Source organism: Drechmeria coniospora, chromosome 01 (genome assembly GCF_001625195.1).
Source record: "Drechmeria coniospora strain ARSEF 6962 chromosome 01, whole genome shotgun sequence".
Taxonomy (NCBI): Eukaryota; Fungi; Ascomycota; class Sordariomycetes; order Hypocreales; family Ophiocordycipitaceae; genus Drechmeria; species Drechmeria coniospora.
Genome location: NC_054389.1, coordinates 11,483,014 through 11,507,514, shown reverse-complemented (window position 1 = coordinate 11,507,514; position 24,501 = coordinate 11,483,014). Strand labels below are relative to the sequence as shown.

Here is a 24,501-nt window from a genome sequence, read left to right as displayed (position 1 = left end):
TGCAAAATACAGCTGACACATGCTTGGTTGGCTTTGTCCTTGGTTCTGCTTCACGCTCATCCTCATGCTCAGATTGATGCCGTTTTGCATGCGGTTAATGCATCTCAATCACAGGCAGTTGCAGCTTGCACCCAAGTTTCGAAACGGAGTTTCCATTGACTGGCAGGCGATGATGAGGACAAACAAACACAAGGTGCGGCGGTTTCACCCGACTGTGATTGATGGCTGATGCATGCAAAACGGTGGTTACTGGCGGAGGCCACTGCCGTCAATCAGCTGCATGAAATATCGCCATATATCTGACACGGCGTGATGCCTGAATAAAATATAAATTCATATATATCCGACACATGCAGATACATCTGCTTCCCTGTTGCCGGCAACTTATCGGGCCGGAATGTCAGCCGTCGTTTCAACTGATCCTCCCGGCTTGCACGCGAGACTGGACGCACCGAGCAGTCACTTGACAAATATGACGATTCAGTATCGGTAGGGCTACTCATACAAATTAAATCGACACTTTTGCTACCTCTCTGTGCTCTGAGAGACGAGGTCTGCGAAGGGGCTACCGGCGCGGTCCCCTGGTGAAATTGGGAGGAACTGGGAGCCGCCAGACAGACGCATGGGTAGTTAAGATGGAACGGCAACTTGAGTGGATGCACATGTGGAATTTGGGCACTGATATGCCAGAGCTCTCCTTGGCATGGCATCATCCATGCCAAGCCGTACCGCCCTTGGCAACTTTGTCATTCTTATCGTTCTTTCAGCATACCGCAACTCGTACGTAAAACAGTCAGGGATGGCAATAGCGGGTACGAGGAGAGAGAAGGGGCAGCATCGAGCACAATACTTGTCGTCGCCAGCTGTCAGTCCTTTAGTGCCAGTACGGAAATGGCCTTCCAGCTCGGTCATGCTTTTCTTCTGAAGACACATGATTCGACCAAATTTGTTGGACAATTCGTTCAGCAGACAATGGTTTACTACTTGGAGCTGAGCAACTACCGGCCAGACACGCATGGCAGGCTTGGGCGGCTTGTCCTCGACAGGCTGCTTGTTCGTTCACCTTTACACCAACGTGGTTCCGCTTCATTGCCCCGGACATCAGCTAGCCGCCGGCGCCAGCAGAGGCGCGAATGAAAGACTGAAACTCATCCTTGTTCCGTGTCTGGACGAAAACGGCGCCGGGGCCGGTAAAGCGGCAGACCAGTCCCTCGCCGGTCTTGATGCTGTTCATCGTGCCGCCTCCGGCCTTTTCCATCCTGTAATCGCAGCTCCAGGCGACGAGGTGGCCGTTGTCGACAATGTGCTGCTCACCAGGTTGGAGCTGCGTTGCGAGGACGTGTCAGCAGGGCGGTCCGCAAGGGGGAGCGATTGAGGGAGGGCGACGCACGTCAATGCGGTCGACGGCACCGAAGCTTGTCAGCCAGATGATGCCTTGGCCGGAGATGTGGTAGACGAAGACGTCCTCGCCCGAGAACATGGACTTGCTGAAGCCCTGGGCCTTGGACTCCTTCCTCACGTCGGCGGTGCAGGCGAGAAAGGCGTCCCGGCCGATGACCCAGTTGTGGCGACCGTCGAGGTGCAGGGGGATGATGTCACCGAAGAGGGTAGGACCCAAGGCGAGGCGTCCAGGGCCCAGGTAAGTCGACTCGGACATCTCGCCACCGGTGAAGAGCTTCCTCATGGAGAACTTGACCTTGCCCGTAAGCTGAACGGTGGCCGACATGTGAATCATGGCGCCAGGTTTGGAGCGCACGACGCCACCTTGCTGCAGGTCCAGGCCGAGGACGGCGTTGGTGTCGCGGTGGGTGACGGCATAGCTGCCTCCCGGGAATGTGCCGCTGTCGCTCTGCCGCAGCTGGTTCTGGGATTGGATCTGAGGTTGGTTCTGGGGTTGGTTCTGGGGTTGGTTCTGGGGCTGTTGGCCGCCTAGAGGAGAAGCTTGAGGCTTCTGCTGCGATTGCTGCTGCTGCTGCGACTGCTGCGGCGGGTGAAGAGGTAGAGGGGGAGGCGGCGGCGGCGGATGCTGTTGTTGCGAAGCAGGGGGGGCATACTGCGGTTGCGGCAGCTGTGAGGCAGCAGGAGCATACTGCGGCTGCTGCGGCGGGTACTCGGCCGGTTGATACGACATGACTGCCGCGGCGAGATGAGCTGCGTTGGGCAGAACCTGAGGGAGGGAGGTGGAGAGAGAGGGGGGAGCTGCGCGGAGGTGGAGAGAGAGAGAGGGGGGGAGGGAGGGAGAGAGAGAGAGAGAGAGAGAGAGAGAGAGAGAGAGAGAGAGAGAGATAGAGACGGAGAGAAAGAGGGACGTAGGAGGACGGGCGAGGCAGGGAGAGGGGAGGATCACGAAAGCAGGAATAGAAGTGTCGACGTGGCGGGACAAAGGCAAGAAGCTAATATAACCGTCATGGTAGCTCCGATCATTATTCCGTTGGCAGCTCGGGAGGCCTCCATTCGTTCGGGCAAGGCAGATCGATCTACTCCGTACAGCACAGTTACTCCTCCGTACATGTACCTGTAATTACTCCGCACTTGCATACATCCGTCGGTGGTCCAGAAAGTCCATGGTACTTTGTAGTATGACGTAATGAGTAATGAAAACACATCGCCAGCTGACATTAACGCCATCCCACCTGCACAGCCACAAAGGCGAGAAAAGGATTTCCTGCAGCGGTACTCCGTATTACATAACGCCCGTTCTTAGCATCGCGCTTAGTCTGTCCTGCACTGCACCCTGGCAGGCTGTTCCCCCTAAACTCCGTCCCTTGACGTCGCATAACTACGGAAATCTTTCTACTTAAGAATCGGCCAGTTAGATGCATGCGACTACGCATACATGCTGCTACTTGACTTGTCTGTTGGCTCGGTCGTTGTCGTCTCGAGCTTGATGACTTGTACTCCGACAAGTAGTTGCAGCTCCAACAACCACGGAACCTTTTCGATCAACGGCCAAATATTTTCCATAGCCAAGGCTTGCAGTACGGCACAGCCTAGCGTCGGCCATGCCTTTTCCTAACCCTTTTGCCATTGCGGATATGGCACGGTCCTAGACTTGGCGCTGGGTCTGAAATCCTTCCGGAGCTCGCTGCTTCTTGCCGGCAGGACGTGAGACGATACAAGGCATAGATATATGGGTAAAAAGAATCTAGGTCATACCAACCCTAAACTAAGAGTTCCTAACCAACGGCTTGGCTGGCCTTTTTTGCGCGGATGCACTACCGATGATCTCGCAGGACCTGGTGTGTTATTCATTGCATATAGTATTGATAGTGGTATTCCCATCCTGTATACGGTTGAAAGAGGCTGTTATCGACTGTTGTGGTACTTGCAACAGGTACTGAGCCCCATCTGCCATGCTCCTTCGGCCTCTAGTGTTCGTTCGTGTGGCTGTGCACCGTACGGAGCACATGTATCCACCAAGTGAGCCGTACTGTATTTGTACAGTGCTCCGTACCGTATTACTCCGTACTCTGTACATGTGCACGCGTTGGGTGTACAGTAAGAACAGTAATACAGTACAACCAAACCCAGCAAGTGCCTAGGGATGCCTTGTTGGTCACAGGTACTCCGTACTTGCACCGCCCCTACGGAGCAGGTTTACTTGTACTGTGCAAGTACGGAGAACGTATCGAGCAGGTTGGTACATGCGTGTATGTATGCGTTTGTGGGTACGTGTGCTGCTACATGGAACTAAGTCCATGAGAATTGATGATTCATACTTGTACTGTAGTTGTTGTTGGTTATTCTACATGTCCCCCCTGCATGGGGCGTGAAGTAGTTCATGATCGACCTTGTGCCGGTCGACGTAAATGTGCCGCAGCAGTGTTGTTACAGAAGACTAGCTGTGCCAGTGACCATTTACATCTACTACGAAGGTACCTGTGAATATTGGACCAAGTACTCCGTACCAGATGGTTACGTCGCAGAACCCTTGCATGTTTGTTGCCATGCTTGGGTGTGTGTATGAAATAAATACCGAGCACTACTTACGGAGTACTGGTACGGAGTATTGCTCCGCATGTGCTTTTCCTCGGCGTCTTCAATTGACTCTGCTGGCAGCTTAGGTACTAGAGTCATTCGGCTCAGTGGGCATCAGCGCATGCTCGCCCACTGTAAGTACTTGCAAGTACAGAGCAAGTACATAGGTGTACTTATACTTGTACACGTACTCCGTACTTGTGGTACAAAGTACTCACATGTTTGGTACTCCGCAAGTACGGATACGGATACATGTTTAGCACATGCGCTGTTGCGTAGTAGCGTGACGACTGCTGTAATGGCAGCGTGACGACTGCTGTAATGGCAGCGTGACGACTGCTGTAATGGTAGCGTGACGACTGCTGTAATGGTAGCGTGACGACTGCTGTAATACCCTTCTGGCGTCGCGCGGTTTCATAACGGCACAGGGGTTACCGGCTGCTGCTGGTCCCCCCGGTCCAACGGCTCTAGCGGCCGAGGGTAGCCCGTGCACTCGTCCAGAGCACACAAACTGTCACCAACCTGCACGACGCCAATCATTGTCATGTCCATCCTCCCATCGTATCATGAAGACGAGCACATCGCGGCCAATCATGATGCATCGTCGTAACCCGCCCTCGAACCGACATGATGCATGACATAAGTGCGACGAGCCCCGACCCTTCAGGTGCGACCCAGACGAGCAAGCGGCCGCAGCCTCCAGGCTCCTCGAACCTCGCGGGCAGAGGCTTGGCCCCGACGACACCGCTCCAGAACAATCAACCGACGGCGACTCCATCTTCCGATGCTCCCGATGCGCATCACGGGGCCAATGATGGCGACGAACCTGCCGCGGCGAAGCCTGGTGTCCGCAGGTCCCTTCCGGATGCCGCCGCCCGTCTTGCCCCGCCGGCCGCGGTGAGCGATGTCGCGATGAGCAGCAGAACGGCCGATCACTCCCTGTACAAGATGCACAAGTTTAGTCTCTACGAGACTGCCAGCCGATACTACATTGTCGGTGTCGACGTGAGCGAGAGCAAGTATCGGATCCTCAAGATCGACAAGATGACCGAAGGCGCCGAGCTGAACATGACGGACGACAAAATCGTCTACTCCCTCGACGAGATGAACCAGCTCCTCGACACCATCGACGACGGCAATCGCGGCACGGGCGGCATCAAGCTTCGTTGCAGCACTTGGGGTCTCCTCGGCTTCATCAAATTCACCGGGCCCTTCTACATGCTCCTCATCACCAAGAAGAGCACCGTCGCCATGGTCGGCGGTCACTACATCTACCAGGTCGAAGGCACCGAGCTCGTCCCCCTCGGCTCCGGCCGTTCCAAGCCCGACTCTCGGAACACGGAGGAGCAGAGATTCTTGGGCATCCTCAACAATCTCGATCTCACAAAGTCATTCTACTACAGCTACTCCTACGACGTCACCCACACCCTCCAGCACAACATCACGAGGGAGAGGACGGCGCTGGCTCGCGGCCGTCCGCCACCTTCGAGCCACGACTTCAACTCCATGTTTGTGTGGAACGACTACCTCCTCCAACCGGCCATCGAGGCTCTCCCAAACGCCTACGACTGGTGCCGACCCATCATTCACGGTTACATTGACCAGGCAGGCAAGTTGCCCACTCCGCGGCCTCGCTCGCTCAACCCGAGTGCTGGGCACTGACGCGACGATAGCCCTCTCCATTTACGGTCGGACGGCGCACATTACCGTCATCGCCCGCCGATCGCGCCATTTTGCCGGCGCTCGCTTTCTCAAGCGTGGTGCCAACGATCTAGTATGCCATGCCGCCGCCGTCCCGTGTTCGCTTCGCACCCTGACACCTTCGCCTAGGGCTACGTGGCCAACGACGTGGAGACGGAACAAATCGTGGCAGAGTCTCTCACCACCTCCTTTCACGGTCCTAACCCGCGGCTCTACTGCAGCCCGCAGTACACGTCCTATGTTCAGCATCGTGGAAGCATCCCCCTCTACTGGACTCAGGACAACACGGGAGTCACCCCCAAGCCTCCCATCGAGCTCAACCTCGTCGATCCCTTCTACGGGGCGGCAGCCCTTCATTTCGACAACCTTTTCGAGCGATACGGCGCGCCAATCTATGTGGTGAACCTCATCAAGTCCAAGGAACGCCATCCCCGGGAATCTAAGCTGCTGGAGGAGTTTACCCAGGCACTCGTCTATCTCAATCAGTTTCTGCCGCGCGACAAAAAGATCATCCACAAGGCGTGGGACATGAGTCGCGCCTCCAAGGTCCGCGACGGGAACGTCATCGGAAACTTGGAACTCATCGCCGAATCGGTCCTCAACGCCACCGGTTTCTTCCACAACGGCGACGGCCGGACCAACCTCGTGACGGTCCAGAATGGCGTGGCCCGCACGAATTGCATCGACTGTCTGGACCGAACCAACGCTGCCCAGTTCGTCATCGGGAAGCACGCCCTCGGCCACCAGCTTCATGCCCTCGGTATTCTGGAGGATACAACGGTCGAGTATGACTCGGATGCCGTCAACCTCTTCACTCACATGTGGCATGACCACGGCGACACCATCGCCGTGCAGTACGGCGGGTCCCAACTCGTCAACACGATGGAAACGTACCGCAAGATCAACCAATGGACGAGTCACTCGCGCGACATGATCGAGAGCTTCAAGCGGTACTACAACAACTCTTTCCTCGACAGTCAGCGGCAGGAGGCGTACAATCTATTCCTGGGCAACTACACCTTCACTCGGGGGCAGCCGATGCTCTGGGATCTCGTGACAGACTACTACCTCCACCACGCCGACCCACGAAGCTGGTCGGCGGCGAAGCCGAGCAAGTACATCGAATGGTACACGGCATCTCATCTCCGGGACAGGGTCGTCCCCCCTCGATTGCGGCTCCTCGAACCGACCGTCGCGTTGCCGGTGGAGTTGTTTGACGACTACTGGCTGGAGTACTACCGACCTGCCACGCTCTCGTCGTTTCCCAACATGTTCGCCTACAAGATGAACTCGACCATCAAGTACATCCCCCTGAAGTCGACTCAGGATGGACGATACGACCTTAGCCCCTTCCGCATGCGCACAGACGGCGAGGTCGATACCGAGAAGAAGGCGAAACGGGACGCCGAATACGCATGGCTCGCGGATTCGCCTCATCTGCGAGCGGCCGACGATGACATTTCCTCCGTAACCTCCGACAATACGACGGCAAGAGGAATGGCTCTGCAGCGCTGGCTCCAGCCAGCTCAGGGCAAAGTTGTAGGGTTTCCGCCCGGCATGAACCAATTGGGCATAAACCAAGCGTTACCTGACCTGGTCGGTTCGGCATCCCTTGGTCAAAACAAGGCGAAACCCACACCGCTCGAAAAGTCCAAGGCGGCACAGTGGACATTTTCAAAGGCCGTCCATGACTCGCTGAATCCATCCGTGGGGGAGCAGGAAGCAGAAGACTATGCGCGATACATTCGCCATCCGCAGAATCTGCCTCTGGTGGTTTCGGCAGACACGCCTTTGGACGTTGATTCTTCCGAGTATCAAGATTACCTCTGCAGCGTCTGGCATGACCAGATCCTCATGGCGGCCGGTACCGAAGAAGAACAGGACGTGTATGTCGAGCTATTGAAGGTGGGCGAGAACCCTCTCACGGTGACGGAGGAAGACGGTTCCAAAAAGAGGTACAAGGCGTATCGGAAGTGGCTGCGAGGTAAGTCCTTCTTCAAGCAGCAACCTCTCGACTAGGAGAGTTCGTCCCTCGCAGGGGGGGGGCGCATCCTATTAGCCTCGGGTACCCAGTTGGTCATTTGTTCGTGCCGTCCCGGAATAAGGGTGCGAGTTCGGGTTCCCTGTTCGTGGCGTCGGTGATCATTTGTTTCATCGGTGGGTTCGTACTTGTCATCCAGGTCGAGTTGAGAAGCTTCGCCATCAGCTTGAGCTGCTGGAGAATGAGATTTCGGTCGGGATTGAGTGGTCCTCCATTCGATTCCTCTTCCACATCCACAGAACAGTTGAGCCAACACTTTGTGATGATGCTCAATACGTGCTCAGCATGGTGTGTCTCCTGTATTCTGGGCCAGCAATGCGAGATGATGACACGCAATGCTTCGGCGGCTGCCAAAACCGACGGCAGATATATGGCAGCGAAAGGGTCTGCCATGACAGACTCAACCATCTGGAGGAGTCCCTGTTGATATTAGCAAACATTGAACATTGACGAACGGGTCGGTGGAAATACTGAGATATGCTTGACGGAATAGACACCCAGGCATGCGACGACGTCGGCAGCATTCCGCATCAAGATCTGGACGATCATGGGGTACTGGGAAGCATGAAAGTAGCTGGCCATTATTCCCTCTCGGATGAGCCTGTCAAGCACGCGTCGTCTTTGAGTGCTAAAAGGGTTCGGATCTGCCTTGGCCAATTGTATCATGACGGGGTAGGCCAACCGAAGCAGCCTGGCCGACTCCTCTTCCGGTGTCAAACTTGGGAGAGATAAAATATTAGGGAAAACAGCGTCTTCGAGGAGTTTTCCAATTCCACTAGAATTGAGCGTCTTGAGTGTGCATTTCTGCAGGAAGACAGCAAGCACCTCCATGCCCGTCTCCTTCACTTTGGTTTCTTGGTCTTCGACGAACGCAAGTAATACCGGCAAGAACAACGGCCATTGACTAGCGACAGTGTGATTCTGTTTGCCAACACTGTTAGCCAACCTCGCGACACATCGTGACGCATAGATCGTCCGTTGGACATTAGCCAGCAAGGGGGTGACAAACATCGGCATTCTTCACTGCCCAGTGAAACAGTGTTGTCACCGGAGGATTACTCTGCTTCCAAGAAGAGGCGAAAGCTGATTTCGAAGCATTACTGACACCGCTGGGGAAGTGAGACGGCCTACCCGAGCCAGTTAACTTGCCGCTCGATGATGCCGAAAGGACGGGTCGAATATAAGTCTGGAGAATAGAGCCAACGATGAACTCCGCATGCCTGCTGGGGGGCAGGTTGGCCGCAATGATGCGGGATGCCAGCTGAAAAGCAGTTTCTGTGGTCCATGGATCGCGAACGTCGGTGTACGCGATGACGCACAACAGAGCTTGGTCGTCCAGGGAGCTGTCGGATGAGGCACTCAGGATATGGATCGAAGCGAGCACTAGCTCGGCTGTGAGAGCATCAATGGTGGCTCCTGCTTTGATTTTGGGGAGTTGAGTCAGCCAGCCACGGCGGTTGCGATGGAAGCACTGGAACTAACTATACCTGCGACGGCGCCGAAAGGGAGAATGGCCGTGGCGAGCTTCTGTGCTTCCGCTCCGGCGCTGGCTGATTCATTTTCTTGATTATTGGCCCGAAGGGCTGCAAAGAATAGCAACGCAGCGTCATAACGGCTCTGCCGGGACACCAACATCTTAGTTCATCTTGAACTGTGATGATCATGACGAGGGAACGAACCGACTCATCTGGCGTACTGATTATCGTTTGGAGAGCATTTCCAGCGAGTCGCTCCGTGGGAATTTCAAGTAGATCCAGTTGATCGGTATTTGCCTGGCTCAGAGTGACCCCGTCCATTTGTTGCATAACAGGTACCTAGCACTGTTTGTAGGTGCGGTTGGAGTAGCTGTTGGGGACTTTCAGATCATGGGTTGAGGGCGTCATCATGCCGAAATTACGCTTATCGATATAAAAGTGCTTGGTTGCAGCCTACCCGGTAGGCGTGTTAACTATTACAGTGGGACCGCTGCGAGCAGGCTAACTAATATTACTTACTATACTATAGTATCATGAAATGATCTATTTCTGAACCAATTTCTGCAGAGTTGATTATTATTTCTTTCCAGCTTAATGTTATTATATAATACTGATAAAATCCAAACTCTTTTTTAATATAATTTTAAATATTTTATAAAAACTTTCTCTCGCACGACAAGTACATTTATTTAACTGTGCATGCCGTGAGTACAAGCACAGTATACCGTTGCTGCTAAGTACTAACTGTAGGCGTAGTTGTAGTCGCTATAACGTGGCTAGCCGAGGCTCTGCTAGTGACAACTACTTTCATATCTGGTACCAGAATCTTGCCCTGCTGCTGATAGCTTCCAACCATCTGTTCGCAAACCATCTTCGAAATCGTCCATGCTGCCAACGCAAGCACGACTATCGATTCAGTCACACGCATCCTCAGCCCGCTCTCCGAAACAGCTACCTTCACCTCGTCCTCCTCATTTCTCGTGTCCTTCGCTCGCTGAACGGGACTTTGGACAAACCACCTTTACTCGTGGCGTGCCTCTGGATTCGCTGTGGCATGAAGACGCTTTCGGCGCCGTTCCTTGCGGTGTCCAGACTCCGTTCACCAGCCTCCAGTCACCATGGACGTCTCTCAAGCCGTGGCAGGCTACATCTCCAAGATTGTCATGATGCCTGGCGATGGCATGCCAGCCAAAATGAAGATCTTGCTGCTGGATCGTGAGACGGTCTCCATCGTGTCGACGGCCATCACCCAGTCGTCGCTGCTAAACCACGAAATATACCTCATCGACCGCCTCGACAACGCTTCTCGCGAGAAGATGCGACATCTCCGGTGCCTCTGTCTCGTGCGGCCTTCTGCCGAGAGCATCCAGCTGCTTGTCGACGAACTCCGTAGTCCCAAGTACGGAGAGTATTACATCTATTTTACAAACGTCGCCAAGAAGTCATTCCTGGAGCGTCTAGCGGAGGCAGACGACCACGAGATCGTCAAGTCGGTGCAGGAGCACTTTTGCGACTACACAGTCATCAACCCAGACTTGTTCTCCCTAGGTGTCCACCTGCCGCAGTGGCGGATCTGGGCTGGCAGCCCCGACACGTGGAATCCGGAGACGCTCCAGAGGTGTGCCGAGGGCCTCGTAGGGGTCCTCCTCTCGCTCAAGAAGAAGGCTCTGATACGCTACGAAAAGAGCAGTCCCCTCTCGCGGAAACTGGCACTGGAAGTTGGCTATCACATGACGCAGGAAGAGACTCTATTCAGCTTTCGAAAAGTCGACACGCCACCTATTCTGCTCATTATGGATCGTCGTGGCGATCCGGTGACGCCAATTCTCACCCAGTGGACGTACCAGGCCATGGTCCACCACCTGCTTGGCATCCAGAACGGCAGGGTCGACATGAGCCAGGTGCCGGACATCAGGCCGGAGCTGCGAGAAATCGTCTTGTCCCAGGACCAGGACCCATTCTTCAAGGCCAACATGTATCTCAACTTTGGTGACTTGGGCGGGACCATCAAAGACTACGTCGAGCAGTATCAGTCCAAGACGAAGAACAACTCGAGCATCGAGTCCATCACGGACATGAAGCGATTTATCGAGGAGTATCCCGAGTTCCGCAAGCTCTCGGGCAACGTGAGCAAGCACGTGACGCTCATGTCCGAGCTCAGCCGGCGCGTGGCTGCCGAGAACCTGCTTGAAGTGAGCGAGACGGAGCAAAGCCTTGCTTGCAACGGAGATCATAATTCCGATCTCAAGGTACGTGATTCTGTCGATTTTGTTTGCCTGCCAGCCGCTGATGCGATCGACGCAGAACATTCAAAACCTGATACAAAACCCCAACGTGACGGTGGAAGCCAAGATTGGCCTGGTCTCTCTCTACGCGCTGCGATACCACAAGCAACCATCCAACGCGCTTCCGGTGCTCATGGACCTGCTCGTCACGGTTGGCGGCGTGTCGCCTCGGCAGGCGGAGATGGTGAACAAGATATTGATATATCACTCGTCGCTTCACTCCTCACCGTCGCAGAGCGGCATCACGGACATCTTCGAGTCAGCCGGCATCTTTTCGGGTGCCACCAGCCGGTTCAAGGGCCTGAAGGGGGTTGAGAATGTGTACACGCAGCACACGGCCCAGCTGGAAGGGGTGCTGCAGAACCTGATCAAGGGACGGCTCAGGGAACAGCAGTACCCTTACGTTGAAGGAGGCGGGACGACGAGAGACAAGCCGCAGGATATCATCGTCTTCATGGTCGGCGGCGCGACGTACGAGGAGGCCAAGATGGTTGCGAGCATCAACGCAACGACGCCGGGTGTGCGCGTCGTTCTTGGCGGCACCTCCATCCACAACGCGGCCACGTTCCTCGAGGAGGTGGAGGACGCCGTTTACTCTTGGCCCGACAGACACGAGAGGAGATAGTGACGGTGTGACGATTCGATTCCTTCATTTCTCGAGCTACCCGTCGATGATGGGGAGCGGTTTTGCTGATGAAATGCCGCAGAATGACTGCTTGCACTGTGCTTACTGTGCGAGGAATTCCGCCCACCAGTTGCGATTGCCGTGCCTTCTGTTGAAGTGATTCCTACCACGTTTCCTCGACGAAGTGACAATTTTCAACTTGCATTATCTATATAAAATTTTGAGAGCAATCGTGCAAGCGATCAGATGATGAATCAAGGTGTCCTAGGTTGGAGGTTGGTTCGTCAATGAACAGGCTGTGCCTTGAATGAACTCGGTGCCATTTGATACATCACAGCCTAACTTGACTACAGTACAAGTAAGTAATAATACGGAGTATTTACACTGTAAAGGATTGGTCCCGAAACTTGCCCGAAGTCCCTCCACAACCGCGCGCTAGTACCTGGTCGACAATTTGTCATGTCACCAACGACAACCCATGGCCTTGCGCCAAAGTTTACGGCCTTCACATACAACGTACTCTTGCTGCTCTTTTGCGTCTGCCTCGAGCCGTCTTTGAACTCGTCCAAAACGACACGGCACATCCAATCACCCTTTTCCAATCTAGCGGCGACATCATTCGCGGTGCATGGTGCGAAAGCATGTTGAGACGTCGTGCCATCTGCATCTGCTTCCTCTTTGCCAGCGGTCGCAAGTAACACCCGAGCTGCACGCCACCGGATTCAAGGCGATATATCACTCCCGTTTTCCTCTCTCGCCTCCTCTCTCGCCAGCGGCTCGGAGGGCGGCGCATGGCACGGGCTGAAGGATGACATCCGACGGGTCTGCATGCGCGCAGAATGCCGAACCGACGTGAGGACGAGCCTACCTCTCGATTTCGCCACAGCATGCTCACCTCATCACAGGCTCTCCTTCACCCAGGGACTCATCATCGGCCAGCTCTCCGTCATGCTGATCCTGGGTGCCTTTATAAAGTTTTTCATCTTCGGCGACCCCCCCTCACCCGACGTGACGGCATCCATCAGGGCGGCCGAGCGGAGGGCTAGAAGCCTCGCTCACAAGCACTCGCTTCCAAGTCTCGACGTGCCCAAACAACGACAGTCGCAAGGGCAGATGCTTGGGCGCAAGAAATCGAGCGTTTTGCGGAACCAGCCTGCGCTCACGACGGACTCCATCCTCCGCAAGACGTATTACAACGTGGATGGCCATCAGCCCGAAAGCCTCGACTGGTTCAACGTGTTGGTGGCCCAGACGATAGCTCAGTTCCGTAGCGACGCCCAGCACGACGACGCCATTCTGGACTCGTTGACCAAGGCGCTGAATGGCACGACGCGGCCGGATTTCATCGACGACATTCGCATCACCGAGCTCAGTTTGGGCGAGGACTTTCCCATCTTCAGCAACTGCCGCGTCATTCCCGTCAACGAGGACGGCCTTTCCGTCGGAAACGGCTTCAAGTTTGACGCGGCGACGGTCGCGAGGGAGGGCAGCCGCCTTCAGGCCCGCATGGACGTCGATCTGAGCGACGTCCTCACGCTCGCGCTCGAGACCAAGCTCCTCCTCAACTACCCGAAGAAGCACTCGGCCCTGCTGCCGATTGCCCTGTCGGTGTCGGTCGTCAGGTTCAGCGGAACGCTATCCGTCTCCTTCATCCCGAGCAACCCATCGCAGTCGACGCCGACCATGATGACCTTTAGCTTCCTCGACGACTATCGGCTCGATTTCTCCATCAGAAGCCTCCTGGGCAGCAGGTCGAGGCTGCAAGACGTGCCCAAGATTGCTCAGCTGGTCGAGTCACGCCTGCATCGGTGGTTCGACGAGCGCGCCGTCGAGCCCCGCTTCCAGGAAATTGCCCTCCCGAGCCTCTGGCCGAGAAAGAAGAACACGCGGGGCCCGGATGATACGATGACCGAGATGGTCGGCTCCATAGGCCGTGCCAAAGGCAAGGAACTCGGCCGCGAGCTGCGGGACGAGGCGCGGCGACGAGATGTCACAACTGACGAGGAAATCATGGACGCGGCACCGACGCTGAAGCACCGCCGGCCCCACATTGCAACCGGCGAGGATGACCTCCCCATGCCTGGCTCGCTCGCAGGCGTGCAGATGGGCAGATGATGCAACCCGCTCCAATCGTCCCATCCCCTCTGTGCCGGTATGCTGATGGGTGACGGTTGGCCTGGCGCCCGAGGAGGGGAGAGGGCGACCGGTATGGTGGGATGCACACGGAGCAGTTGTATTTAGAAATCAATCAATGACATGGGCGACCGAGTCAAAGAGTACAGATTGAGCCACCACAGCGTTGAACCTCCGAGGAGCAGGGCGTAGTAGAGGGTGGTCCATGTCAACACCGATCCGGGACGCGACAGCATCGAGGGGGTCAGCCAGTAGGGCTCTACAGCACCCCAGAGTCGGGGCAGGCCCATGCAATTGCAGAGCGTGTGGATGGAAATGGCAGCGAGCAGCGAACCTGTTCGCAGGAAGATGAAGGTCGCGTACGCGCCAAAGATGGACGTGTACATGAGCTGCAGGACCGAGCGGGCAATGGCGACGGCGAGCGGCGTTTGAGGATGCGTGATGCGAAACTCGTAGAAGTGGTGAAGATGAGCGAGGCCAAATATGAGGGGAGAGTAGAAGACGATGTCTCTGACGGTGGTGCCGGCGAGGAGCAGCAACGGAACGGCGGCGGATCGGAAGAGGCACTCCTCGGTGACGGGTCCCTGTGACGGTCAACAAGAAGCGACAAGCGACGGCGGGCGGCTGTGGGAGAGGAAAACAGGCGGTGGACGGATACGTGGACTGGACGTGGACTCGGATGTGGACTCGGATGTGGACTCGGACGTGGACTCGGACGTGGACGTGGACTGTAGACGTACAGCGACCATGTTGCGCCAGGGCGGCCATTCAGCCCAGACCTGCCGCAGGGGCTCGAGGCGTAGCCACTGGGTCCAAACGCCATCGACGAGAAGACATTCATAGAGCGGGCCGGCGAAGAGCAAACCGGTGAGAAGCAAGGCCTTGGCAGCTTCGGTCAAGCCGAGGGGCCAGTATCCCATGCGGTGAAGGGCCGAGTCGATCGAGCCGGAGCGGACGAGGACGAGCAGTGTGACGAGGGAGCACAAGGCGGTGGAGACGGAGACGGAGCGTATCCTCGCCCGGATCGCTTCCGGGGCATCCCTCGAACGGTTGGCTGATGCTCTCGTGGCGGCCGAGGCGTGGAGAGGCAGAATGTAGACGAAGCAGTAGACAATCTGCCGCGTGATACGTCAGCTCGTCCTCTTGAAGGTGCGCGGCGGCCGCTTCTTACGAGCAAACCAAAGGCTTGAGCCTGTGTGAGAGTCGGCTCCAAGGCCGACGGCGTGTCCATTGTTCGTTCAACGGGGGTGGGAATATGTAGGAGGCGACAAGGCCAACGTCCCGATTAAGGTGCTATATGTTAGCAAGTATATGTTAGTAAGTACGGAGTACTTGTAAGTATATATAATATTAATATTAATATTTATGACAAGAAATTAGGCACAGGAGCAGTACATGCATGTACAACTACTGTACATGGACAACAAAGGAGTACTGTACGGAGTAAGTAGCTTCCAATCGGAAGACACTCCGAACCTTGAGTACATGTACCTGGTACATATGAGTACTTAAGCACTTACGGTAATAGAATACTTACAGCACAAGCATAAGTACTGTACGAAGTGCATGTATAGCTTATTACCTAAGCTACCCGACGTCAAATTACTGTGCATGCACATGTACTTGTACTAATAATGCACAACCAAGTACTCCGTATGGATAAAGTCTTACCAACAATACGTATGCTGTATTACAGGACAGGACGTGATGTTGGTGCATGGAGTGCACGCAGCATCATTATTACTTACTCAACTCCGTACTCCGCAAGTGTTTGCGCATACAGTGTATTCCTTCGTACAGTAACTCCATACCATAGTACTCTGTACAGTACCTGTACGCAGTACGCCGTGCGAGCACAGTATATGAGACAGTGTGATACGGGATAGGAGTGCTGCTGAATACGGCACATCAACACCAAGTGTGATACACCACTTCACTGCCGTGATACCCTTGCCGCATCCTTTCCAAAGCTTCCATACTGTACAGCATACAAATGAGTTTTGTTGCCTTGGTTGCTGCTACCAAGCAGCATCTCCCTTCCTCTCCACCATCCGCTTGATGGATAGCCATCGAGTGGTGAATCATGGCTGGTATTCGACAACCTCGCGAGCGCAACAGTGCCGCACCTCTTCATTCCTGCGTTTTCTTCGACGCGCCGTGCGTGTTTCGCTTGCGAGCCTCGCCTTTCCGTCAAGACTATTGCTCTTCCTCGGCTTTCTCGGCGTTTGCATGCCCTCCCTCTTCCTCCGCCGTCTCCTCCGCGTCGTCGCCGGGCGCCTTCTCTTCCGCGCCTTTGGATTCGGCCTCGACCTTTTCCTCCGCCGGGGCACTGGGTGCGTCCGCCGATCCGTTTTCGCCTTCTGGCACCAAATCATTCCGCAGATCGGGCAGGAAACGGTCGACGCGCTTCCATGTCTCGTCCCATAGCTCCTTCTTGGTCGGATCCTGCGTGGGCGGAACCAAGTATCCGCTGCTCGCCATGAACAGCATCACGTTCTTCAAATTCTCTCGCACGGCCTCCTCCTGAGAAAGCTTCACATCAGCGTCGAGTCCAGCTTCCACGTGCAAACGATGGCGGAAGAACTTACGAGGCTATCCCCCTGTCCGCTGTTCATGAGGCGATCCATGACGTCGATGATCTTCAACCAAAGGGCCTGCATCCCGTCCCACTCAGACATCATCAACATGTACTGGAGAAAGACTTTGCATATGAGCGAGGCGGACTGCACCCGCATCTCGCCCATGCCATCCCGGTCCAACGAGAAGACCTCTGGTTTCAGGAGTCGCAGGATCAAGGGGAACAAGACCTTTTCGAATATCGACGTCCACTCTCTCGGATCGGTGCACGTAAACTCGGGTGAGAGAAGCGACCGCTGCAACGTCGAAAAGGCCAACTGACGCACGTCGCGACAAGGATTGGTGCACTGCGTCGTGAGGGCCTGAAAGATGGGGAGCCAGTAGGAGGACCAGGCTGTTCGTCACGTTAGCGGCGCTCCCTGGCGGTGAAGAGTAGGGAACGTCGGCTCTGCACTCGCCTTCGCTGCTCTCCAGGTGGGACTGCTGCATGAGCTGGGGGATACGAGCCGTCATGCTCTGCAGCGCGTTCACTGCCCTGCACGCGCGAGCCACGGTTTCGCCGTCACTGTTCGGGGAAGGGTCAGACGGCACTCGAATCACCATGGCCTCGAGAAGGGCGACTCACGCTTTCCCATGCTTCACCTGCCTCTCCCGTGGACGATGCGTGGATTCGCCGCCATGTTCCGACGCCACCTGCGGGCTCGCCGAGGAGGCGAAAAGATCGAGGAGACCGACGGCGGCTTCGTAATTGTCGGCCGTGATGGCCGACGGGTTTCCGGTACTGGCCTTTTCGATAATGTCAAACACAAGGGCCGCAGATTTTGGGTCTCCCGAAAAGATGCGCAAAACGGCCCAAAAATCGGGCGACGTCATCATCTCGCTTCGCAACGGACCGGGCTCCGAGGTGCAGGCGGCCAGGCCCTTGAGAATGGTGTCGGAGGCGTTCCCGAACGTGTCGTACGGGAGGCTGGAGATTGTGTGAAGCAGGAATGGTACGTTCACAAAGTCGTGATCCTGATTCCATCGTCAGCACCACAGGCACTCGGGTGGACGGCCGGCCGGCCACTTACATAGCCCTTCCGGAGAATCCTCAGAGCATAGAATGCCGCTCGAGTCACCGTGATCGAGTGCCACTGTCCAGGCTCACGCAGAAGCCGTTGAAGGACGTCGAATACCTGCTTGCCCATGCGCTCAACCGATGCCGCGTCGCGAACGGCGAGGGCGGTGCAGAATTCGAGGATGTACACGGCGCCAGGGTCATACTTGGGCAACGCTATCGGGTTCGGCTGATTGGGGCCTGGGGGCAGAGTGGTCAAATCCTGCTTGACGATGATGACGCCCGCGTGTTCCTCCTCGGGTATCTTGTCCAACATGGCCTGCACCAGAGTCGTGGTTTGCGACGCCGGTAGGTGCCTGGCCGCCATGGTCAACCTCGTGGGCTCCTCGCATCACCGGGCATGGGCGACGACGTACCTAATATTATCAAAACAAGCGTCCATGTTGCACGACTTGACGCAGTCGATGGCGCAGAGCGTGCTCTCAAGCTCCTCCTCCGACGGCTCCGGGGGGTCGTCTGCTGCGTAGCTCGAGATGTAGGAGGTGAAGGCGCTGAAAAAACCAGCGTCTGCCGAGCGCGCGGCTCGGTCGATTACCTGAGTCGACGTCTGCAAAGGAATGTCGGCAATCTCCAAGGGTGAGGAGTTGGTGGAAAGGGGATGCGGGATGAGCGAATTCACGAATAGGTTGCGCCAAATTTGTATGACCTGTGCGAGTCAGCTCATGAGCGAGGTCATGCAAGGAGGAGCTCCGGACGTACGTGGTCCCAACTTCGTTGTATCAGAGCCTCGTTGCCCGTGACGACACGGAAGAGCACGAGCGTGGCAAGTTGTGCCCGGAAGTCCCGTCCCAGCTTCACGGCCAGCTCGCTCACCATGACGGATCCTTCACCAACCTGAACTTCGGCATTCAGCGAGGTGTTGACATGCAACTCGGTGGCCAACGTGCTCATGTGGCTGAGACAGTAGACGATTTGGTCCAGGGCCTCCGTGTTGCCGTACTTGGCAGCCACGCGTGCACACTCGTCGAAGCCGGTGACCACTCTGGCAAAGACGGCATCGTCCGTCGCGGACATGAAGACGTACGACAGAGTCGAAACGATAGGTCTCCACGTCGCGGCGAACATGTCGGCGTCGTAGATGTTGGTGTTGCAGATTACCAGGCTACCGGCAGACTCGGTCTTCAGCAGCAGCTCCCTCCAGGCGTAGTCGAAAGCATGCTTGTTGTCGTGCTCGTCCGGCAAGATGATTTCGTTCAGCTTGATCGAGTCGAATATGCTCCGAAGGAAGTCGATGGAAAAGTCGACCCCTCCGTTTTGCCCGCGGAGGTTCCGCGAGAAATCTTCAAAAGTCATGCGCTTCGACGACTTGAGATTGGGATTGTGCTGATCGGTGTTGAGGATGATGATGGCGTAGGTCAGGATGAAGACGGCGTCCTTGTCGGCCACATCCGTAGGCGTACTGCCGGAGCAGTACTTTTCCGCGAAGGATTCCACGATGGCAGCAATAAGCGGTGCCTCTCCGGGTAGTCGGAATGTCTCGAGCAGCACTCTCAAAGCCTCGTCGATGCGCTTGCCAGAAAAGTCGAAGGCGTCCATGAAGGCTTGCAAGATGGCCTCGTTGCCCTTCTTGGAGAGAAAATCGCCCAAGACGGACTTGGAAACGCGCGAGGTGCCCTTGAGGAACCTGGCCACCTCGACGGGATCCTTCGGGTCGGCGATGATCCCTTGCGCCTCAAGGTAGCTTAGGCCGGCCTTGGGTTTTTCGTTGAAATTGCTCGTGCCCTTGACAATGATCTTCTTCCGTCGTCGTTGCTCTCTCAGCTGGGCGGGATCCGGGTAGTTTTCGCCCGTCGGCTTCTCCTCCAGCCGTTCCGCCAAGAACTGTATGTATCGCAGCAAGGCATCCAAGCACAGCGGAGGCACGCTCGTGGTGCTCCAGGTTGCCGAGTCCGGCAGCGCGTTGCGCGAAAGGAGACCGATCATGTCTTCGCAGAGATCGGCCCTATCCACGTCACAGTCGTAGTTGACGAAAAGCTCGGTGACGAAGGTCGGCATGCGCGACAGGACGCCGATGCTTTCGACCATGGCCTGCCGAGCATCCGGCTTGCGAGCGCCGCCCTCCATGCCGAGCTTCTGCCTATCCTTGACCGCCACCGGCGTGGATCTACCGCTGCCCTGCTGCGAGGGTGGCGGCTTGACCAGCTTGGGCGTCTCCGGGATTCCCGAGTACAGAGAGGGCTCGATGCCGGCCTCGCGGGGTATCGGCACCGTCGGGTGCAGGCACGCGACGAGGTACGACAAGAACAGCTCCTGCTGAAGCTTGAGAACCCCTCGGCAGGTCGCCAGCAGCGTGCCGGCCACGATCAGCGACTCTTGCAGGACGGCCATGTTGTCCGACCTGACGAGCTGGAAAAGGAAGCAGCACAGACGGTCCTCGGCAATGATGGCAAGTGCCGGGTGCCGGGCCACCAGCGGCCCAGACACCTCGAGGGCGACATGGAGGATACGCATGGCCATGACCCTCATGGTATCGGTGCGTTGACGGTCGTTTGGGTCCAGAAAATTGACGAGCACTCGGAAGAGTTCCCTGACGGACGGTAGCGAGTATGGTTTGAGATCAAGCGACTCGGTCTCGCTGGACTCGCTCGTCGCGTCTTGGGCCGGTTCCGGAAGGGATGCGGTCGGCGGCTCGCCGTCGGGCAACTCCAACGACGACGGGCTGCGGATGGGCGGTGTCGGGGCATCGGTGCCGGCAGGCTCACCGGTGCTGCCGGTGGGGGGCTCCTCCATCAGAATGCGTCCCATGTCGCTGTGCACTTGATGATCGAGATCGTCGCTGCCGACCCCGGCCTCGACCTCGAGGTGCTTGATATCCTCGAAGATGATCTGGCACATTCTGACCATGGATGTTTCGGCCGTTCGTCGCAGAACAGGCGAGAATCGAGGCTGGGAGCAGATGGCCAAGCCGCGTCCCATCATGTCGCAGACGCTCTCGTCACTCAGGATGTCGCCCCCAGGGCCCGACATCATATCTTCCATGAGGTTGAGGATCATGAGAAGGACGACCTCGCCCTGAGCAGAATCGCTCACGTCAAACTGGCAGTGCGTCACGGCGGCCGAGAGCGACTGCATGGCCAAGGCGAACCGAGGGGATTCCGAGCAGACGAAGCCGTAGGCGAGGAACTTTCTCAGCGCGCCGAGTGCGAGGACCGTTATGGGTGCGGCCGTACCCTTTGCTTGTATGACGAGCAAGAAGGGCGCCAGGAGCGAGGGAGCGTCGAAGGAGCGAATGTCTAGAGGCAACATCAGTCATGCGCGGGGGGGGAGGGACGGAGCGGACCCTGCGCCCGAAGGGCGGCGGGGTGAAGACGCACCCTTGATGACGGCGATTTCGTAACGAAGTTTTCCGAAGCCCGCTATCATGGGATTGTCTTGCATGCTCTTGCCTCGCTGGCCGCGGAGACCCCAACGACTGTTGGCGACGATGGTGTCGGAGCCACTATCCTCGGCACTGGCCGCGGCCGCCAACGGACTTCTGCTTCGCCCTTTCACCGCAGGGCTCGGGGGGCCGAGATGGATGGGATTGGGGCTGCCGCCGAGAATGGCGGATACGGACGAGTGTGGTGACCGGGCATGCTTCTGGATGGCGGAGGTGATGGATATGCACTCGGAAATGACCAAGGAGATGGGGTCGACGGCGACGGACACGGGGCGGCTCCGGTATCGCATCCTCGGCTGGTCCTGCGCCTGGCTTTCTCGAAGGGGCATCGTCGATTCGGAGATTGGGAAGCCCCCTCTCGTAGAAAGATGGGCATCGCGGATCATGTTCTGTCGCTGATCGGATCGAGGAGTACGCCTATGCTATGTCGCGTCAAATGCCACCGGTAAGCAACACCGGACGCCAACGCATCAAGGCTAGCCATGGCTTTCGAGAATGGAAGGGCTCACCTCGGCTTGGCGAAACCTGTTCCGAGAGGATGGGGCTGGAGGAGGATACAAGGCCGGTGAGACGCATGCGCGGAACTGGGGGAGGTGGTCGAATCGAACGGGGATAACGGTGCTGGCCTGGGTGCTGGCTTGATTGCTGGTGACGCGGGTAATCAAACGTGGCGATACTCATTCGCTGTTGATAATGGTCGGGTCGGAGCGGAGGTGTTGATTTCGATCAACGGGAGAGAGTGTTATGCCGAGTTGCTGAGCTTTGGCGAAGCTGGCTTGGATGGTTGTTCACACGTAAGTATGAGGAGTCTGAACGACTGGCCAGCGAACATGACTAAAGCGGAAAGGCGGCTGGAAGGAAGCATGTCGCGCAATGATAGGGCAACCCTAGTCCGTCGCTGTCTCGGTTGGCCGCCCCCAGTAATACTAGAAAAACATAATCTTAATAAAATAGAAATACGGAGTAAATCTATACGGAATACGGAGTACATGTATAATTACTGCGTATTATTCCTTACTACGGAGTACTCCTGATATGTATACAAATGTGTACTTGTAAGTATAATTTATTAATTAGTTCGTACTGCACTCCGTATTAGTACAGTACAGTATTAATACTAAGTACTTTAGAAAGTACACGTGGGTGCATGTCTTTAATAGAAGAGATTAAGAACAACTTGTTTCGATAGAAATATAGGTAGTGCTTGGGGATTCGGTTCAAATATGTTCTGCCCATGTCGACAATGCTAGGTAGCAAAGTCTTGGTGCGGTCGATACAAGCATTACAATACAGTAGGTACATGTCCAGAGTACAGTACTTGTATGATTGAACTTGCAGTATTCGGGCTTGGAATTATTAATAGGGAATTGATTCTCGTAAACAGGATACCGTTTCTAGTTGCACACTGCACCATCAGCAATGTCACGGGTATGGCCATGTACAAAGTTCATGGTCGAGTATGTCTAGGTCCATGATGTAATATGTAATGCCTTTTTTTTGGTATGATTCGATATGTGTTGTGTATACTGTAAGGAAGAGATGAATTCGGCGAGGAAGTATCCGAGCGTTTCGTTATCGACCATTCGATTGTCGACAGCGTCCCCAATAGTCATTGTCTTCACAGTGGTCTTGCCGGCAAGCTGCGTGGCTCTGTCAAAGAAGGACAGCTCGATGTGCGAGACCTCAATAAAGCGTTCATGGCTCTTGCTCGTCCCCGGGTCCACAAAGTGCTCGACTTTGGCCATAAGGAACTCTGACTCGAAGCAATCCAGAACGAGGTGAGATCTCGTTGCGGTACGACTTTCCAATGGTCGCCGATGCGAACGGTATTGCTCCTTGCCCAAACTCCAGCAGCCTCCGGAAGTTGAGAAACTGGCCTTGAGCCGTCTCGGGTCTGAGATAGACCAGAGCGGCCGCGCTTGGTCCTATGGTCGTCTTGAACATGAGATTGAACGGCACCGGGGTTAAGAACTCTCCTTTGCCATCGGGATTCCGTATGTCGTATCGCTTGATAAGCTGGCCAAGTTCGGCGCCATCATAGTTGCCGATCGATACCGAAAATTGGGGTTAGGAAAGGAAGCTGCGCAGCTCGAGGAGCAACTAATAGAACAGAGGAGGGGAGGGAGGGGAGGGAGGGGTGGAAGGGGGGCCTAGGAGCTGCATACTTTGGCGAGAACTTGTTCGTATTCCTGTGCCATGGCATCTTGTAGTTCGCTTGCCTTGCCCTGCCAGCCAGTCGCCCGGTGTCGGTGCTTCATCAACCTTTCCTCGAGCACTGTTTCGATGAGGTGATCTGCACGAAGATGGTCGCCTCGAACAACGTCCTTGCACATTCAATCGGCAAATTTATCCACATGGCCACTGGTTTTCAAGACTGCTGCGGGGGTGATGGGGTGATGGCAGTGCAGTCCAGTTCCATCATGTTCTCCTCGACGACGAAATGATTCCGCCATTCGTTGACAATGTTGGCCTGTAACGCACAGCCTGGGGGGCCATAGTCGTAGAGGCCACGGTTGTCGGCGAGCTGGTTGGCTGAGGTTCGGTCAACATCGAAAGATTCAGCGTAGAAGAAACGTCGTTTGAGAAGACACTCGAAACTAGGTCGGCGAAACACCTCACCAGCTGGATCTTTCACGTCACTCCTGGTTAGTACAGTGTCGGACGGCTCGTTGATACCATCTCGGCTCGGTGGAGGAAGAGAATGTGTGCTGTTTTCTGCGTGGCGTGGCGTGGTGTGGAGAGGAGAGGTGACCCAACCCTCGTCACGTTGCTGCAGCTATGTGCGTCAACTTGTTGGTTCGCTGGGCTGGCGATTCGACAAAGCGTTCCATCCGCCGCGGCCCAGGAGGCAAATTTCTGCATCCCCTTTGCACAATCTGTGATGACTGATGGAGTTTACTACAAGCAGATGATGGGAGTGTCCAGTGCGTACTTTACATGCCACTTCCATTCGCTCGATGATACGTAATCCTCGTCCTTGCTTGCCCGTATCGTCCAGTATTGATGTCGGCATACCCCGACGCATGGTGCCAGCAACTGTCCCTGGTTGCTTGTTGAGATTTGCCGGTGTCAACAAGAGCCTGGACAGCTCGACCGGTGCGCCTACTCTTCGACCATCCTGGCCATGGCGCCATGCCACTATCCCCCATCGCAGGGGACGCAGTGCTCCGTGGCAAGGGGCCCTCGAGTG

The 24,501-nt window shown here is 56.0% G+C and overlaps 9 protein-coding genes across 9 annotated transcripts; 3 read left to right on the top strand and 6 right to left on the bottom strand.

The window, feature by feature from the left end:
* Positions 1-1,105: 1,105 nt before the first annotated feature.
* DCS_03059 (uncharacterized protein) lies at positions 1,106-2,131 on the bottom strand (the record flags this gene model as incomplete). Its single annotated transcript, XM_040800383.1, has 2 exons — positions 1,106-1,324; positions 1,391-2,131. 2 exons carry the CDS (start codon positions 2,129-2,131, stop codon positions 1,106-1,108), a joined length of 960 nt encoding a protein of 319 aa, XP_040661266.1.
* Positions 2,132-4,608: 2,477 nt separating this feature from the next.
* Positions 4,609-7,698, top strand: DCS_03058 (uncharacterized protein; the record flags this gene model as incomplete). The annotated part of the gene is made up of 3 exons (XM_040800382.1): positions 4,609-5,569; positions 5,652-5,752; positions 5,809-7,698. 3 exons carry the CDS (start codon positions 4,609-4,611, stop codon positions 7,696-7,698), a joined length of 2,952 nt encoding a protein of 983 aa, XP_040661265.1.
* A 58-nt stretch (positions 7,699-7,756) lies between these two features.
* On the bottom strand, positions 7,757-9,525 carry DCS_03057 (uncharacterized protein; the record flags this gene model as incomplete). Its single annotated transcript, XM_040800381.1, has 5 exons — positions 7,757-8,140; positions 8,192-8,641; positions 8,730-9,136; positions 9,208-9,303; positions 9,354-9,525. The coding sequence occupies 5 exons, from the start codon at positions 9,523-9,525 to the stop codon at positions 7,757-7,759; spliced, it is 1,509 nt and encodes a 502-aa protein (XP_040661264.1).
* A 788-nt stretch (positions 9,526-10,313) lies between these two features.
* Positions 10,314-12,105, top strand: DCS_03056 (uncharacterized protein; the record flags this gene model as incomplete). The annotated part of the gene is made up of 2 exons (XM_040800380.1): positions 10,314-11,444; positions 11,500-12,105. The coding sequence occupies 2 exons, from the start codon at positions 10,314-10,316 to the stop codon at positions 12,103-12,105; spliced, it is 1,737 nt and encodes a 578-aa protein (XP_040661263.1).
* An 828-nt stretch (positions 12,106-12,933) lies between these two features.
* DCS_03055 (mitochondrial outer membrane protein MMM1) lies at positions 12,934-14,220 on the top strand (the record flags this gene model as incomplete). The annotated part of the gene is made up of 1 exon (XM_040800379.1): positions 12,934-14,220. One exon carries the CDS (start codon positions 12,934-12,936, stop codon positions 14,218-14,220), a length of 1,287 nt encoding a protein of 428 aa, XP_040661262.1.
* A 122-nt stretch (positions 14,221-14,342) lies between these two features.
* On the bottom strand, positions 14,343-15,469 carry DCS_03054 (putative CAAX prenyl protease 2; the record flags this gene model as incomplete). The annotated part of the gene is made up of 3 exons (XM_040800378.1): positions 14,343-14,822; positions 14,979-15,353; positions 15,410-15,469. 3 exons carry the CDS (start codon positions 15,467-15,469, stop codon positions 14,343-14,345), a joined length of 915 nt encoding a protein of 304 aa, XP_040661261.1.
* A 965-nt stretch (positions 15,470-16,434) lies between these two features.
* On the bottom strand, positions 16,435-21,697 carry DCS_03053 (Sec7 domain-containing protein; the record flags this gene model as incomplete). The annotated part of the gene is made up of 8 exons (XM_040800377.1): positions 16,435-16,770; positions 16,827-16,892; positions 16,930-17,380; positions 17,441-17,829; positions 17,886-18,228; positions 18,289-18,578; positions 18,632-21,165; positions 21,247-21,697. 8 exons carry the CDS (start codon positions 21,695-21,697, stop codon positions 16,435-16,437), a joined length of 4,860 nt encoding a protein of 1,619 aa, XP_040661260.1.
* A 1,309-nt stretch (positions 21,698-23,006) lies between these two features.
* On the bottom strand, positions 23,007-23,255 carry DCS_03052 (uncharacterized protein; the record flags this gene model as incomplete). Its single annotated transcript, XM_040800376.1, has 1 exon — positions 23,007-23,255. The coding sequence occupies one exon, from the start codon at positions 23,253-23,255 to the stop codon at positions 23,007-23,009; it is 249 nt and encodes an 82-aa protein (XP_040661259.1).
* A 424-nt stretch (positions 23,256-23,679) lies between these two features.
* On the bottom strand, positions 23,680-24,336 carry DCS_03051 (uncharacterized protein; the record flags this gene model as incomplete). Its single annotated transcript, XM_040800375.1, has 2 exons — positions 23,680-24,087; positions 24,244-24,336. 2 exons carry the CDS (start codon positions 24,334-24,336, stop codon positions 23,680-23,682), a joined length of 501 nt encoding a protein of 166 aa, XP_040661258.1.
* Between the last annotated feature and the right edge of the window lie 165 nt (positions 24,337-24,501).